Here is a 17,071-nt window from a genome sequence, read left to right as displayed (position 1 = left end):
CGGCGTAGAAGAGGCAGGACTTCAATGACCTTGCCTTACAAGCATCGATGAAGCAGGTACCGCACAGTTTTAAATAGCTTGGTTTAGGTATCAGGCATGGAATATATCAGTTTTCTAGCATCCTGGCATATAGGTATTCATGCTGAGGCAGGAGTTACATGAATGTATCATCTGTAGTGTACTCTGCAGATCTGGTACATCTCATTGTCGATCTGGCAACTGCAAGTACAGCTCGAGCATACTTTTCATGTTAGGTATCTAATCTAGATAAAAACAATGATTCCTGGTTTCAGGCAAGAAGAAAGAGAGAACACTCCACCAAGTCTGCGAGATTACTGCCACTTCTGCACCACAACTCCACCCCGTTTAAAATCAGGCAAATCGCCCAGCACCGCCGACTTGTCTGTCAGCTCTTTACTGGGAAACGTAGTCATCAGCACCCACGGTCGCGCCTGGCTGGCAGGGCTGGCCGCTGCGACAAAGTTGTAGACATCTCCAATCGTGTGTGACGTATTGAACCGCGACGTCAGTCTCGTTCCGTCTCCCAGGCGGATCTGCAGGGTGACAATTGGCTGTGACTCATCGATCTCAGGCTTTGGCGGCTCTGCAGCAGCAGGTGCAGGGGTAGTCTCTGCTTGAGAGGTTCGGATAGCCGGTGTAGGACTGCCCAGTCGCTGCCCCGGCCCGGAGAATGGCTTGTACTTCGGTTTGGGCTTGACGTATTTTTCGTCGTGTTGTTTGATCTCGACATCGACCTCCTGGCCCGGCTGGACATTCATGATTGACAGCGGAGCGCGTCCACGACGAATGCCATCTAGGATCTCTGCGTTGCGAGGGTCATCCGACCGGAACAGCTCGCCGTCATCCACCGAAAAGCCATCCGCCCAGAAGTGTAGCGTCCGACGGACTCGGGGCGGCCGTTGCGGTCGGCCCTCGTTCGGGTCTGGAATGATCTGGCTAGGGGTGTCGTCTCCTCCCAAGGTGCGCGCAGTGCCGGTGAAGTACGTTTTCTTGGTTTTGGTATCATCTGCTGGCGGAGGTTGTGCCCTGTTCAATATTGTCAGCGGCTACATCGAGGATAACCCAGGAGCCCACAATCTCACCTCATCGCCTTTTCCAAGATCTTCTGCTTGATGTCATCAGGGTTCTGCACGGCGAGGCCCGACTTTTCACCGCCAGCGAAGAAGTCCTGGTTTTCGTCCTCATCGTCGGTGGACTCTCCAGCGCCACTGCTGGCTTGCAAGTCTCCCAATGTCGCAAACTTCTTCTGTTGAGGTCGTCGCGCTTGGGTAGATTGGCGAGGGGCAGAAGCAGAGGCGGGAGCAGGAGCCCCTCCCAGTGTCCGACCGCCAGACGGCTGGGGTGCAGGTTCATCCGATCCCAGTCGTCGTCCACCTCCAGCATTCGCATCTTGTAGTGCCTCATCCTGCTCTGCGAAGAATTCCGTGACTGCGGCCTCGATGTCCCACTCGTTCGCGTCCAAGAACTGGCGAGCCTGTCGTCATGATTTTCTTTTAGCAATGCGATGCCCAAATAGACTACTTTGCCGATGCTTACCTCAGACGGACGGGTCCCCGTCATGGCGCAAAACTGGGAGACGATCTCATCCTGGTCTGTCGCGTTGGACGCCATGTTGGAGTTGGCCAGACGACAGCAGTCGCGATGGCGGGGTTGCTGCTGATAGTGGAGAAGACAGAGACAGCAGCGGGGGAAATGAAGGAGAAAATAAAGAACAGGAAGGAAGATGGAAGAGAGCGCCCTGCCTGCAAGATGTAGGCTCGCCGAGTGATTATTCAGTGAAGAGTCGAAGGAACAACAGAGAAGGTCACGTACGTCACGGTTGCCTGATTGGTCATCCCACCGAGGACCTTCCGCCGAGCCTCAACACGAAAAGGCGCGCAGTAACTGCATCAGATCGTTCTACACTAGTGTTTTGGCATGATGACTGCTATTATTATTGATATCACCCATTCTGATATTAAGAGACGATTTGTTCCAATTGTCTCGAAGAACGAATAGGCCTTTGAATGCAATACAGAGAAGCTTCTACCTGCATAACAGTCTTGAGTGGGGAACTGTAGAGAACCAGTGTGATGACACCAGACCAGACAGTGTCCTGGTATTCTGGACTCTAGAGACAGTAGACTAGGGCTTCAAGGCGACTAGATGCCCTCAGCTACGAGGATCATAGGATTGATTCCTCATCAACCGCCTGGCGAAGAGACTGCTTTCCTGCGTACAATGTGGCTTACATAAGCGTGATGTTCATGCCAACCGCCGCGGCGGAGGAGAGGAGTTGCGCATCGTCACGACTGGAGCAGTTCTGCCACCAGAGTCTCGGGCTCTTTCGCACCAGCTATTGCATGCATTGCTACTCCAGAGACAGCCGGCTGCTCTGCCTCTGTTGCCCTCATCTTCAGCCGCCTGGCTCACTAGCCCTGTCAACATGACATCGGAAAACACCTCGGGCTCGCGGATCGAGCTCTACGACTCGGCTCTGACGGTGCCCTCCGACTCTGAGAACTATTCGGCCAACCACGAGCTCTCATCCTCGCCTCCTTCGACGTCCAGTTCTCCGCTGATCCTCTACAAACCGCCCTCGCTGTGGAGCATCCTGCGCGGCGCGGCCATCAACCTCATCCTGCCCTTTGTCAACGGGCTCATGCTGGGATTGGGCGAGCTGCTGGCACATGAAGCAGCTTTCCGTCTGGGCTGGTCTAATACCAAGGTAGGCCTGTCTTTAGCCCTGCTGGACTAGCAATCCATTCCTGGTCTGCAATTGATGCTAACAACCCTGTCAGATCTTCCCTACGTACCGACGCTCAACACCTGTTGGACCGGGCATTGAGATGAGAAACATCCCGACCCAGAGGAGGGCTCCGCGGGCCAACCTGAACGACACGACGTCTCTGGAATAAGTGGTGACCCTCGCCGACAACACGGTATTACCTGCCTTAGATCTGTTGGATGCGAACCACTATCGTATCTGGAAAATATGCATTCTGGTGTCATGATGCCTGTTTGTTTTTGCTTGCAACCCACGATCTGTCTTGATATTTACTGTACATAGAGTGAGGTACATCTATTGGGCGGCGTCTGGGAATGTCTCATTTGGTGTAAACGAATCTACAGTGTTGAAATGCTGGCTCATCAGCGAGACTGTCTTAATCCTCCTCTCCAAGAGTTCCCTGGACAGTAAGAATAGCCAGAGTCATGAGGCGGACGAGCGGCGCTCCTGATTGGGGGTGCCGCTCTCCGCCCGGCAGAACTGGCTTGGCGCCAAAAATGCTCCGACAAAAAGATCGAGCAGTCAATCCCGATTCTCACGGAGTCGACTGTTCGGTCGCCTGCACCTCTCGACACAATTGCTTCGCCATCGGGCAGTCACAATGCTGGGCGGCACAGGCCTGACCAGGTCGGCCACAGCTGCCAGGATGGCGAGCACGCGATTGACCGCTCTCCGCTCTACTCGATCGGTTGGTTCCTGATCCGATTTTCCTAGCATGCAAGAGACAGAAGTTGACTGGACTATAGTTGTCTTCCATTGCCTCGCGGTCTTTCCGGAATCCAGTCTCCCTTGGTAAGACGATTCCAGGGAATGCTTCTTGGAAGCCCGTGTCGTCCGCGTCCCGGCTGTCCTTTGCTCGTTTCAACTCGACATCGACCGCCGCAGCCGCTACTACTACTACCACTGCAGATGCCGCTCAGACCGGGTCGACAAATATCGCAGATCTCTCGGCGCTGGAGATTGAACAAATCCCAGAGAAAATCGGATATCTGAAGGAGCTGGGACTGGATTATGGCTGGGGCCCATCCTCTCTCATGCAATGGGTCATCGAACACATTCACATCTGGACAGGTCTGCCCTGGTGGGCCAGTATTGTCGCTGCTGGTATTCTAGTCCGTATAGCCATGTTGAAGCCTGCGATCGATTCTTCGGATTTGGCGGCCAAATTGCATGCTGTTCGAGATGTCGTGAACCCGGTTCGAGAGCGCATGGTGCGCGCCGCGCGCGATGGCAACCAGGTAGAGTTGATCAAAGCCCGAGCAGAATTGCAAGACTTGAATATGAAACATGGTATCAAAACCTGGAAAGCCCTTGTGCCTTTATTCCTCAATATTCCCTTGAGTTACGGTTGCTTCCGAGTGGTGAATGGCATGGCTGCGCTTCCGGTGCCGGGTCTGGCGGCGGAGTCGGTGGGTTGGATCACCGATCTCACGGTCAGTGATCCCTACTTCGTGATTCCAACTGCCACCGCCGCGGTCTTCTATCTCAGCATAAGGGTATGTCCATCGCTGCCGAAGATGATATATGGAGGCTAATCGCTGGATAGAAAGGTGGAGACGCGGGATTAAACCAATTCCAAGAGTCGGCCATTGGCAGGGCCTTTATCTATGGGTTTCCTGTGCTTTCATTTCTCTTCACGGCGTTTTTCCCGGGTGCTCTACAGCTCTACTTTGCCAGCACTGGTCTGTTCGCCATCGGTCAGAGCTACCTGCTGAACAATGCCGGTTTCCGAAAGTGGTTGGGAATTGCTCCCTTGCCCAAGCATCGCAAGGCAGAGAGCGAATCTCAGGAGCGCCGTCGCATCCGCCTGATAGAGGATAGCATCCGGGCCGAAGCGGATAAGGCTTTCAAGGATCAATTCAAAGCGGACACAAACAAGAGCTCAATCAGCTTCATCGACAGGACGGTGAACAGGTTCACAGAGGGTGTGAAGGACATTCGGCGGGAAGTTCTGGAGAAAGCGCAGGGGCTCACTGGCGGGGGCTCGAATGCGGCCGGCTCGCCAGGAGCACCGCCGCCGCGACTCAGCAAGGCAGATCTCCAGAAGGCAGAGGAGTATGAACGGAGGCGGCAAGAGGAAGAGGAGTACAAGCGGCAGGAACGGAACCATGCGCGACGGGAGGCATATATGCGTGCTCTCGAGGCGGAGCGAGAGAAGACGGCCCGGATGTACCGGTCCAAGGAGACGAGATGAAGGCGCAGCAGTGAAGTATTATCAGTCGAAGGATAAATTAAATAAGATTTTGGGGACGGCGTTTGGCAGCTATCAAGGGCTTTCTCCTGTCATACGGCATTTGTTTACTGCATGTAAAATAACTAACTTGTACCATTCAGGAATGTATTTGAAGAAGCTTTGATTTATTTAAATAAAAAGACAAATTACTCTATAGAAATACAGTAAGGATTTGTCTCTAATACAGGATGATCCTATCATATCATATCATAACTCTCGGATCGTACATACGATTGATTCAACGGGAGGATTCTTGCCACCAAAGCCGCTACAAGCATGAATTGAATACTCGAGTGTATGTAGGCAATCGATCAGCTAGCTATGCAAGTTTCTGTCTTACAGTCTCCAAACAAAGGATAATAGTAATAGTAATAACAATTAATGTGATTCTGAAGAGTGCTCCCGCTGTTGATTTCTTTCCCACAAATACCTAAGTACTTTCGCTGAGCTACTGACTGATTTGGGACGAACTCAGGATATGATATTCAGGGGGCCTCCTGTTGTAGATTTCCCTGGACCCTTTTAGAGATGTAACTGAAGATATGGTTCTGGGGCGGCCGCCCGTGGTCGATGTGCTGTGATGTTTCATGCACATACGTACCTACCTACCTACCTACATACGCATATGTTCTAGAGATGCACATTGTTTATCTGTGAGCTATATCGTCACTCAATCTTGCAGGGAGACAGATACGATGATAAAGTGTCCGCCGAGAGCAGAAGAGGGCAATAGCCCTAACTAAGGAGTAGGTAAATGTAAACAGGCACGTAAACACCCACGCACGCACGTAGATGTATTTTTATTTTTTATCTCTTTTTCACATCCTCATCTCACACAGAGATACATACTGTGAGAGAGAAAGAAGTTGAATCTCAAAGGTATGTACCCTATACATTGTACTGTACAGTGTCCAGTATACTACCGTGTGAACGGGATCCTCTAACAGTATATGTCAGACAGAAACATCTGCTACTGCCTCAAAGAAGCAAAGAAGGAGAAGGAGAAGTTCAGAAAGCAATCCTGTTAGTCTGCCTCCATCCCATCTTGAGTCAGTCTATCGACCGATAAGACAAGTCTATAATATGCATATTTGATAAAAAAAAATGAAATAAAAAAATCGACTAATAGCGCCCGCCGCAAATGCAGATCCCATCCCATCCCATCTCATCCATCCTATCATCATGGATAAGCGTTTATCTATCGTCTGGGATAACCGTCTCTGGACCGCCCTCTCCATCGTCATCGCGGCGATCGGCCTGGTGGTGCTGCTTATTTTCGCGATCAACGCGTTTTGGTGCCACCGCCGTTTGCTTCGGACGGCAAACCAGCAGGCGAACCAGAACAATAACGTGAATGCGAACGTGCGTGGGCGCAATGTTCGCGGAAGGTCTGGTCAGACTCGTCCTGCTTCTGGTACTGCTACTACTGCTACTGCTACTGCTGGTGCTACTGCTACTGGTGGAAATGGCAATGCTGAAAGTATTGAAATGCAGTGATTTCTGCTAGAGGTAGTAAAGGAGGATTTGGGGTTTCGAATTGGGAATTGGTTTCCTTTTTTTTTTCCCCATTCTGGGGTTATTGGTTGATTATTAAAAGGGGATTAATTAATTACCTGAATTGAATTGAATTGATCGATTTCCATCTTTCTATCTTCTCTATCGATCAGCACTCTTCCAGCTTCCTCAAAGTCCAACGTCAGGCATCAGGAGAATTAATGCTCCCACGCACGAAACAATCAAACTCCACCTGCGAATAGATCGTAACATTAGCCTGTTAGTCCGAACACTGCTGTTGATACATATGCCCACCCAGTTGATGTCATTCGGAGATGAAACCATTTCTGAAAAAGGAAGGCTGAGGTTATACGGGTCGGATTCCTCTGGCGGAAACGCGCCTGGTAAGTCGGCATTGTTACCAGTAGGGAGGGCAACTTGCAGAGTCAGCTTTTTTTTATTAAAAAAAAAGCGAATTCCGCTGGGGGCACATTGTTACCGTCTTCACCACCACGCAATGGATCGACTGCTTCATGGCTGGCGTCTCCTGGCTCCCCCTGATCCTCACTTCGGACCTTCCTGAGTATCACGGCCAGCGCCTCACTCGCTCGAAACGCCTCGATCGATCTGTCCTTTGAATCCCGCCATACATGGTACGACGTCTCTAATGCTTGCATCATTTCATCCTGTCGATCCCTGCCCCACAGGACTCAAATCACTCGACGCAGGATGTGTCGGCCCGGACATGCCCACTCGCAAGTCCAAGCAAAGGAGCATCGCAGCAAGGAGATAGTCATTCGTCGTGACGGACGTGGCCATCACCCTGTGCGCTCCAAATCGCCCCGTTGGGCCGCTCTCGCGGTGAAGGATGGCTTGGTAACTGAGCAGCGTCAGCGCCGCATCCACGCACACCTTGCGAGAATAGCTGAACTGCGGCTTCGATCGCGCCAGAGGCAACCGTCGTCGGTGCAGAATACACAGTCCGCTGTGGACTGACTGGTCCATGCCCATCCTCGCCAGGATAACGTCTGGTGGATCGAGTGTGGATTCTTCCAGCGGACGCATCTTGTAGTACGGAGGCAACGCATCCCGGGCGGCGTACAATTCGCTCTCCAGCGTCTCCACGTCCGATTCGTTGGGATGGATGTCCAGGATGTGAGACGCTATCTTGGCGAAGACTTCGAGCAGGGGATTTTTGGCGATAAAGAACGATATGTTGGTCACTTCGTTCATAGGTCGTGACAGAGGAAGCGCGGTGAAATCTTCGTCGAAATCGTCTTCTCGCAGGTTTTGTGGAAGCATCGTGTCGTGCTGCCCCTTGGGAATCATTGCGGGCAAGCCCACCTGGAATGACATGAGGATGTCAGTCTGGACGATCGCGAGCCACATCCGACGGCGCATCTCGCACTGGAAGGGCGTAAACTCCGGAAATAAACTCGGTTCGCGATGGAGGCCGTTTCGCATGTCCAGGCGGACGACGCTCCCCATCAAGACCCAGACATGGATTTGAGAGTCCGGACTGCTTGTGAACTCGGCCTCGAGGTGGACGACGAGAGTCTCAAGCTGCTCCATCAAAGGCTTGGAATAGTCCGCCGATACCAGGCATTGTGTCGTCCGGGTCCGAAACAGGGCCATCGCTTCGTCTGGGTCCCCGAGAAATGGTCTCAGGTCGATGCCATTCGCTATACAGGTTCGTACGCCTTGCCGCATAATCGCGAACAACCCACATCTTCGACACGTCGTAGGGATTCTTCCAGAATCTCTCATACTATGTAGCGGTTAGTGGCCTAGTCTGCAGTTTCATCTGGATAGTCTATACTTCTCGCAAAAAATTTTTCGGATGTATTATCGCTAAACGCAAGTTAGTCAATCTTTCGCGATGGGATCTTCATAGCCAGAAGAGAATTACGTCTACTGTGGTTCGTCATGCCAAAGTAATTTTCAATCAGCAGATCAACGGCCGACCTGGAGAGAAGAGACGAAAGGAGCGTGTCCATGTCGCATTCACCGGGGCTGGTGTGTAAGATATTGATACCTGCGAGCGGATTCCTGGAGGATTCCACTTTTATTTCCTGCTCGCGAAAGTCCAGCTCATGCTCCTCGAAATAGGACCGAATTTCTGCTATCTAGGAGCCCATACTGCTCGTCAGTATCTAGCAGGATGTATACACGTACGATATGCGTGTATCATCAGCGATTGACTTGTGAACCGGACTGGAGACTTACATCCAGCAGGACACTCTCCCACAGCGCAGATGACGAGCTGGAGGATGGTATCGATGGCTTGTCGAGTAGGGATTCATTAGTGCTGCCAAGGTTCCTGTGCCTGTCGCTGTCATGCAGTCGACTTCCTCCGAGAGACTGCTGCTCTCCATCCAGCGAGGGGCGGCTTTGCAAAACACTCCTGTCGATTAAACCCATCACCAGCGACTCCAGCCGGTCGAGACGCTTTTTCGTCCGCTTCGACGCGCGGGCATGGTCGCGCACGGCCGGGTAGACGCATTTGTCCGACTCCCTTCTCTTGACGCAGTTGTCGCAGGGCCGTGCCCTGTCACACTTGAGCCTGCAGCATCGCCATTTAGTAAGCTTGACGTGGATTGAAGCGAGACAGAATAAGGGTGTGTGCGATGCAGGGAGCTTGACTTTCGTCTATTGCATGGCGTGCACGACAGCTGAGGCCTCCCGCGCGTGGGGAGATTCAATGCGCGATCGCCATTTCCCGGGGCAGGGAAATCCATTTTCTACCGAACTTGAGGCAGTTTACTCTGCACGTAAGCACAGTCAATGACCAGGGTGCTAGGCATTTCTGATCTTGCATGGATAGATAGAGCTGAAGCAGGTTAACAATGCATGGATCTGGCCGTTGTGGGGTAAACCAATGAGAAGTAGCAAACTTGGAAATCATGTTATGTACTCCACAGTACAATATTCCTGTTGAGTTATGCAGGCCAGCTAAGCATAGTCCAGGCTCAAAAATAACAACGTCGAGGAGTAAATATCGAAATTAAATCCTCTTGATGGGAAGACATAATTTCTATGCTTACACTGTAAGACGCAGACGGACGGCACATAACGGTAAAACTACTACGCTATATTGCCAAAGCAGCCCTCAAGTTGCAATTAATACGTAAATTTCTGTCCAACCCACTCCTCACTCAACTCCCATAGTCGTCGTGCCTCCTCACGGTCCGTGGCGTAGGTCTTGACGACCGCCGGATCCGTCGTGAGCTTCGTGTCCGTGATGTAGACACCGTCCTCGTTCGAAATATCCGGCTGCAGCAGGGCTCTCAACGGCCCAGCACATCCCTGGGCTGGGGTCTTTCGTTCCGGACGCACAATCCCATGTTTGGCAAAGAGCTCCAGTCCCTCTTTGAATTGGTCCGGGGTGATGTGTCGAGTGAGCGATGTGGCTACGCTGCCTGGATCCACGGCGTAGGACCGCAGATGGTGTGTCGTGCCCAATCTCTCATTCAGAGCAACCGAGAACAGGATGTTGGCTGTCTTGCTCTGTGCATATGCATAAGTCGGATGGTACGTCGCGCCGTTGGACCATTGGGGATCATCGAACCGGAAAGGGGACATGCGGTGGCCGTAGCTGCTGAGGTTGACGACACGGGGAGAGGGAGAGGCCAGGAGCTTGGGCATCAGCAGGTTGGTCAGCAGGAAGTGGCTCAAGTAGTTGGTGACCAGATGCTTCTCGTAGCCTTCCGGCGTGGTCTCGTATGTGGGTAAAGCCATGACACCGGCATTGTTGACGATGCCATCTATCTGCGTGATGGCAGTGTTTGAGAGCACTTCCTGTGCGGCCTTTCGCACGCTCGCAAGGGAAGCCAATTCCACCTGAATGAAGTCCGTCTCGACGGGGGAGGATTGCTCGCTGGCAGCTGCAATGGAGTCGATGACACTCTGAGTCTTTTCTCGCGAGCGACCAAACAGGATCAGACGGGCTGGGGACGCTTTGGCAAGAGTGATGGCGATCTCCGCGCCAATGCCCCCTTCGCTGGGGCCGGTGATGGCAAAAGTTTTGCCCTTGACTTGATCCGCAAATGCAGAGACAATCTCCTGGCCTTGCGTAGCGAAGCCGTATTCAACCATCTTGATCCGCCGTAATGAAGCTGACGAGGAATTCTTCGAGAGAAGGTATGTTGGTTTGATGCTCAGCACAGTCGTAAGAATCTCAACATGCACAGCGAGAATTCACTCTCTTTAAGAAGATTCTATGAGAGATGACATTCAAGAAGCCGGAATGGTCTCCGATCTAGCACAATCTGGATTGTACACTCACGGCGTTAGGGTTTAATATGAAGAACAACTAAACTCCTATCTCCGAAGGACAAAATGACACCACAGATAATCGTCCCACCGAAGCCATTATGTCCCGTCTGCAATCCAAACAGTATAACAGAGGAAACCACGAGAATCACAGCGAAGTGGATCTAGTGTTCCCCAAAGAAGGCGCTTACGCACCAAGATCACGATTCGGGCCTTAACTCCTAAACTCCGGGTGGCTGCATGCGAGTTAACTTTATTTCAAAGTATAATCACAATTGTGCCGGAAAGTCATTTGTGCATGTAGCTGATAATTATTCTACTCAGATCAGAGAGCATCCAATAATAGATCACAGGAGCAAATATTGTATCGATCTCCCAGAATTTCGAGTTCGCCATCTCTGTGGACTTTGCCTTGCGACTGAGTGCAAGCATTCTGACTAATTCGACAATGGCTGAGATGCAGTTTATCTATCACGCAGTTCTGAATTGGGGGTCGAATTCTCTAAAATATATCTGAGTCAAATGCAGGCTCCAAGAGTGCTGCTGTTCTCACCAAATAGGTACATGTAACAGACTTGGCAGTCGACAGTGATCCTGAAGGTACGATATTCTGGCATCTGACTCACGTTCTTTCCTTTCAGGACGCTTCTCAAAAGTGGCATGCGACAGACTTGGAGATGCAATTGATGATGCTCAGTGTCGAGGATGGGAGAAATTCACAAGCGGTACCATTTCTGATACGTCTGGGCAGACGGCACATCTGACCTTTGTCATCCATCACATCTCTGTGGAATTCAGAGAATTAAAATCCACCAGAAGATCTGTCGAGTGATGAAGATTTGCTCGGTGGACGGTGTGCGTCACATACCGAGCACAATTTGCGTTTCATATCGACAAGACAAAAATTCCCACCCTCCAGTCGGTGGAAGAAATGACATATAACAGCCATTCAGCCTTGTCCTTTGTTTTGACAGACAGGCAAGTTCTATGCGTCTTCAGGCCGACATAATGAGTAGACGTGTCAATTCTCCATAACTACCGACGATCTGTACGGAGTAACTGCTGTGCTGCATTATTATCCCGTCCTTGTTCAGTACGTCAACTCGAGATGTGTTTTAAGATTAGCAGGTCGTGCCCCCACCGGCTGAACTGGAAGTTTGAAGAGGGCATGCATGCGACGAACAGTCGCAATATTGTGAGGTCATCTTTGATGCAAAGAATGGAGCAACTCCGTATGGTGTATTCCCAAGGAAAGGAATCTTGGCACCGAAAAAAAAATGAAGAGTTCCCTGAATGATGATCAGCGATGATGATGGCAATCAATGATGGTAATAATTCAAGCAGGTGCCGAGAACGAAATAAGCACCCAGCCCAACACGAAGTACAAAGTACTCCATGGAATATTTATTTCACATTTTCAAATCCATCGAACAGAATTGGCAGACAAGAATGAATCGATCGATCGATCAATCAAAGAGCGGATTTCAGTATCCCGTCTGGCTTCTGATGCAAGGCTGGAGGAGTTCATAGTCCATGGTCAGGGGTCAGCCAAGATCCTGGCCGGTGCGCTATGAAGTCATGATCGTCCGATCGTCGATGACCGCTGGACCCGTATACTCCGTACGGAGTACCGAATTTTCGATCTGATGGTGTACGGCATACACTGTTCTTTCCGTACTTGACTGAACAAATAGAGAAAGGTAATCAGGGAATGAGATATAGTACAACATAGTAGGGCGATAAAGAGCCTTATCAGATAATCAGGCCATTCATATTCTCGAGGAACTTGCTTGTAAGTACCAGGTACTCCGTACCTCGGACGGGATGAAGGACCCGCTGATCTATCGATGGAGCCCGATGGACCAATCAGTCTGCAGATATGGAAATCCAATAGAATGTCATAATGGACTGGCTATCAATCTCCATCCGGGCCAATCATGATGCAATTTCCGAGGCCCTCTTCAGGTAGGTAGGTAAATCACAATAGTATTGTTCTCAAATCTTGGAGAGAATACGGAGTAACGAGGAACAGATGATTAACAGTCGCAATTAATTCATTGCAACTTCGCATGTACTGTACTCCGTAGGTAACTGCACAGTTCGTTGCATTACGGATTTAGTTGTCCATTACCTAGGTATTCCGTACTGTGTCAATGCTCCTCGGTAATTCCAGTTTGAATTCTAATTAGTCCAACTTGCTAAGGTGATTGATCACAGTGTAACAACGGAATACACTGCAGAAAAGATCTCTCCTCCGTAGATAGAGAGCGGTAGAAGGCAAAGAAAAAAAATTTTTTTTTCTCTCTCAAGTCAATCAATCTCAATCTGTAACTACTCTGTACGGAATATTATTCTTACTCCACCCTGTCCTTGGCATCCAGACGGGCGGGCATCATCAGTAGATGCACCAGCCGCGCCCAGCCAACCCTCAAGTCCCGTGTCACCTCGTGCGCAGATACCTGTTTCTGTCTCGCCCAGCTGACACCTTAACTGTTCGTAACTTGAGCTGACATTAAGCTACGTACCCAGTAACCCAAAGATCAGGTCCTGATCTTATCTTCCCCGCCAATTCCCCGGATCCGTACTCCGTAGTAAACTCCGTCCTCCGTGCCTGTTATTCGGTACGTAGTATTATTATACGGAGAACTCCGTACTCCGTACAGAGTATTGTTATCACACAGCCAGCCAGACAGGTGGGTCAGAAATCCAGACTCCACCTCACACGGCCTGAGGTCAAAAAACCGTATAAGCCAGGCAGGCAGCTCAGCCGCAGTTGTAGGTACCTTGGTAGATAATAATAATACTCCGTCTCTGCAACAAACATTACCTAAAGAAATTGCCCAACGACTCCGAGCAAATTTGCCCGTCCACTACGTACCGTGCGGAGTAGGTTTAGTCGAGATTGACTGAGTTGCCCAAACCGTTTAGTAACAACCTTGGAAGATATCTGTAGCCGTAGCATTCCGTCGAGAGCCGCGGTAATCTAATTCTAAGGTTTCCAGTAGGCTGTAGCACCGCCGCGCCGTCTTATCTCCCCGTCAGTAAGCCCGTCAGTAAGAAAATCATTATTCGCCCCTCGCTGCTGAACTCTGTCTGATTAAATATGATTGGTGGAAGAAGATTCGGCAGAAACAGCCGTCATGCGACACACCCGACACACAGACACACACCGAATGAATCGCCGACAGAATTACTCCGTACGGAGCAATAATCAATCCCTGATAACAATCGTAATAATAACAATAAGAATAATGACGAGTCTAGGACGGACTGAAACAGCGGACTGTACAGAGTACGGTACTAATAGCAATGATCGTCGATTTCGCCATAGAATCAATGAATTGCCTAATTCATTCCTCTTCCATCCATCATGCAGACTACACCGTAGAAAGGGCAGTTTCCTTCCCAAACAGGCAATATATCACTCAATGGAGCCCATCGCCCCCGATCATCATCCAAGAAAAAAGACAAGAAAGACAAAAAAAGCTTGACCAGGACGCGTGGCCTGTCGTCGTCATCTCCATGCGCCACAGTCCCTGTCAAGGAAAAGTCGTTGGCCCCCATCTTTTCGATTTTTTGATCGCTTTTGCATCTCTCTGCATGGCATGTTGCTTGTCGAGTTGTGCGGGAGGCTGAAGCTAAGACCAATCCCCCACGCACGTGCCAGGCACATGCAGGGCCAACCACGCTGCCACGCAGACCAGGCCAGACCCTGCAACCCCAGACACCGCCAGTGGGCTAGACGCTTCCAGAGATACTACTATGACAGCACCTAGGTCGCAGATGCAACGTTCAAGTAAGCAAATCGTATGTCCATTGGTTGACTGCGGCAATATGTACAGTACAGTATAGTCCCAGCACCCAAAACAAGAATTCTTTTTCAGCAAGATCAAATCAGATCCAACAACGATATGTCGAGCATGATGGCACAATAGATGGCAAAAAGAAACAAACGAGTGCGATGAACGAGATGCTGGAGACCCGAATCCGTAGAACCAACTCCAGTAATTGAAGATCACTTCCAAAGTGCACCCCCGTAACAGTGACAAAAAAATCAGCGTCATGATAGTTGTATATAGCAAGATCCGCCCGCGACAGATGCAATATATCTAGAAAAGGTATCCCGGATTAAAGCAAGTATATATGTCTAGCGAGATAAAAAAGAAGAATGGAAAAAAGGAGCAGCAACAGGCAAAGTGTTCACGTCATTGGCATCGGCCGTGTGGTCATCGGAATCGATTCGGGACTCTTCTCGTCCTCCTCAAACATGAGGTTCTCCAGCTTCTGCGTCATCCGGGCGCAGAACGGATCGACGTAGTTGGTCCACAGCGACGCGCAGATGTACACGAGAATGAGCCAGCAAGGGATACTGATGGCGACCACCCACGGGGGACGCAGCGGGAGCCAGGCCGGCGGGATCACGTTGCCGTTCTCGTCCACCGTCTCCTCCCACGGCTCCCCGGAAATCCCGTAGAGCATCCACACGAGAGGCACGCGCAACAAGGTCCCGTGGACCAGGTAGACCGCAAAGCTCTGCTTCCCGAGCCAGAGCAGTAACCGATTCGAGAGGAACTCCTTCGTCGTGGGCGAGATGTAGATGGCAAAGATGATCATATCCACGCCAAGAGCTGTATAGCGTTTCCCAATGTTGACCTCCGGAGGGAAAAGATACTGAGACATCTCATACATGTAGTTCGACCACGAGGACCATTCCGGGTGCTCGCCGGGATAGGATGCGATGAAGAGACCAGCCGTGACCAGACACAGAGCGACGAACCGTCGAGGCCAGCGATACTTCTCGAGGAATTCCTTGAAGGAGATCTCATAGGACAGGTCGCTGAGAAGCATTCCATAAACGCACTGCATCTGGAAGGTTTCTAGGAAAAGCGTTCCTTGTCAGAGCCAGGCACGTGAGCAATAGAGAAAAAAAAAGTCCTACCGGTGTCCTTAGCGGCGTCTTGATGATAATACAGGATCATGCCAATGCAGATCAGGAGACGCCATCGGTATCGGCAAAACATGGTGGCAAAGAGCAGGATATAGATCAACATCGATCCTTGCAGCAACGGCAGCAAGGCCCACTGGTGATCATCGTACGCCATGTAGCCGGTGGTCCACGTGCTCAGGAAGTTCTGGAATAGCCGGATGACTTCCTTGTACAGCGAGTCCTCCAGATCGGGGGCGGCATAACGGCACCACCAGCAGTCGGAGCGGTTAGCGACCGTGAAGCCTCCAAACTGGGCGATGGTCCAGGAGATGAGCAACGCAATGGTCGCGGGGAAGATCAGACGCGGCGGACGGCGAAAGGCACTCTTGGCGATGGTGGTGAAGGCGGAACTGGTGTTGCCGGCTCTCGACAGCTTCAAGGGTTTGAGAGCGCAGACATAACCGGTGAGGAAGGCGAAGATGGTGACTCCAATACGACCCTGCCATGGAATGCGCAAGACGGGGTACTGGAGGAGTCGGGGAGGAATATCGGGGCCGTCTCGCGGCGAAAAGAGATCATAGTCCCAGGCTCGTGCCAGATGGGTGAGGACGACCAAGAACGACGCGATCCCACGGAGACCCTATCAGATGCGATAAGAAGATCAGCTCTTGCATGAGGAAACGGGCAGAAAGCACGCGACGCAGGCATACATCGATCCATTTGACCGTCTTTTTGGGATCGCCTTTGACGGAGGGGTCCCCGCCACTCCACGGCAGAGCAGCTGGGATGGTGTCCCGCAAGCGGGAGTAGAGGTAGGAAGGATTGTAGGACATAATTATGGGACGAGCACCAAAAGGAGGGACGGTCTGGTCAACAGAATCATATCAGATGGCTCAGATAATCAGATAGTTGGATCGGACAGCACAGAAAAGACAGACGGCTGGGGGTAAAGAACGACTAGAAGTGAAGACGGGGAAGCAGAAAGCGTCGAGAGGAATGGTATGCGTGGTGGTGGGAGAGGCCGTGGAGGCTGCAGCGCTGGGACTGGCACAAAAACGCCCCCGGCAAGGACAGGCGGCGGGTTAAAGCAGGCATGGAGGCGCGCTGCCGGTGGCCAGGAACTAGGGAGCGCTTGCGTGGACAGCGGCAGCCAAGCCGCCAGGAACTGCTTAGCAGCCGATTGCGCCATCCCCTACTGGGCGCTGCGCCAGTCACGGCCCGCGAGCCAGCGATCGCCATTCCTGATCCATCATGATCCATGACCGCATAACGCTGCACAAACGCCCCTCTCCCCGGCTCGGTCTAGTCCGGCTGTCTCGCCTAGCGCCTGAGACGTCGGCTGTCTCTCTCCTCTTCC

At 51.3% G+C, this 17,071-nt stretch overlaps 6 protein-coding genes across 6 annotated transcripts; 3 read left to right on the top strand and 3 right to left on the bottom strand.

Annotated features, from left to right (window-relative positions):
* Positions 1-332: 332 nt before the first annotated feature.
* Positions 333-1,632, bottom strand: T310_9822 (Cdc48-dependent protein degradation adaptor protein (Shp1); the record flags this gene model as incomplete). Its single annotated transcript, XM_013467713.1, has 3 exons — positions 333-1,047; positions 1,104-1,495; positions 1,558-1,632. The coding sequence occupies 3 exons, from the start codon at positions 1,630-1,632 to the stop codon at positions 333-335; spliced, it is 1,182 nt and encodes a 393-aa protein (XP_013323167.1).
* Positions 1,633-2,446: 814 nt separating this feature from the next.
* Positions 2,447-2,918, top strand: T310_9821 (uncharacterized protein; the record flags this gene model as incomplete). The annotated part of the gene is made up of 2 exons (XM_013467712.1): positions 2,447-2,728; positions 2,802-2,918. 2 exons carry the CDS (start codon positions 2,447-2,449, stop codon positions 2,916-2,918), a joined length of 399 nt encoding a protein of 132 aa, XP_013323166.1.
* Positions 2,919-3,389: 471 nt separating this feature from the next.
* T310_9820 (Mitochondrial export translocase Oxa1) lies at positions 3,390-4,982 on the top strand (the record flags this gene model as incomplete). The annotated part of the gene is made up of 3 exons (XM_013467711.1): positions 3,390-3,476; positions 3,535-4,284; positions 4,335-4,982. The coding sequence occupies 3 exons, from the start codon at positions 3,390-3,392 to the stop codon at positions 4,980-4,982; spliced, it is 1,485 nt and encodes a 494-aa protein (XP_013323165.1).
* A 1,221-nt stretch (positions 4,983-6,203) lies between these two features.
* T310_9819 (uncharacterized protein) lies at positions 6,204-6,518 on the top strand (the record flags this gene model as incomplete). Its single annotated transcript, XM_013467710.1, has 1 exon — positions 6,204-6,518. The coding sequence occupies one exon, from the start codon at positions 6,204-6,206 to the stop codon at positions 6,516-6,518; it is 315 nt and encodes a 104-aa protein (XP_013323164.1).
* Positions 6,519-7,196: 678 nt separating this feature from the next.
* T310_9818 (uncharacterized protein) lies at positions 7,197-10,610 on the bottom strand (the record flags this gene model as incomplete). The annotated part of the gene is made up of 5 exons (XM_013467709.1): positions 7,197-8,197; positions 8,425-8,641; positions 8,742-9,078; positions 9,560-9,604; positions 9,664-10,610. 5 exons carry the CDS (start codon positions 10,608-10,610, stop codon positions 7,197-7,199), a joined length of 2,547 nt encoding a protein of 848 aa, XP_013323163.1.
* Positions 10,611-14,987: 4,377 nt separating this feature from the next.
* On the bottom strand, positions 14,988-16,547 carry T310_9817 (uncharacterized protein; the record flags this gene model as incomplete). The annotated part of the gene is made up of 3 exons (XM_013467708.1): positions 14,988-15,664; positions 15,727-16,354; positions 16,425-16,547. The coding sequence occupies 3 exons, from the start codon at positions 16,545-16,547 to the stop codon at positions 14,988-14,990; spliced, it is 1,428 nt and encodes a 475-aa protein (XP_013323162.1).
* Between the last annotated feature and the right edge of the window lie 524 nt (positions 16,548-17,071).

The sequence above is a fragment of the Rasamsonia emersonii genome (genome assembly GCF_000968595.1).
Source record: "Rasamsonia emersonii CBS 393.64 chromosome Unknown ctg1118621762214, whole genome shotgun sequence".
Taxonomy (NCBI): domain Eukaryota; kingdom Fungi; phylum Ascomycota; class Eurotiomycetes; order Eurotiales; family Trichocomaceae; genus Rasamsonia; species Rasamsonia emersonii.
This window is presented reverse-complemented; position numbering and strand designations above follow the sequence as displayed.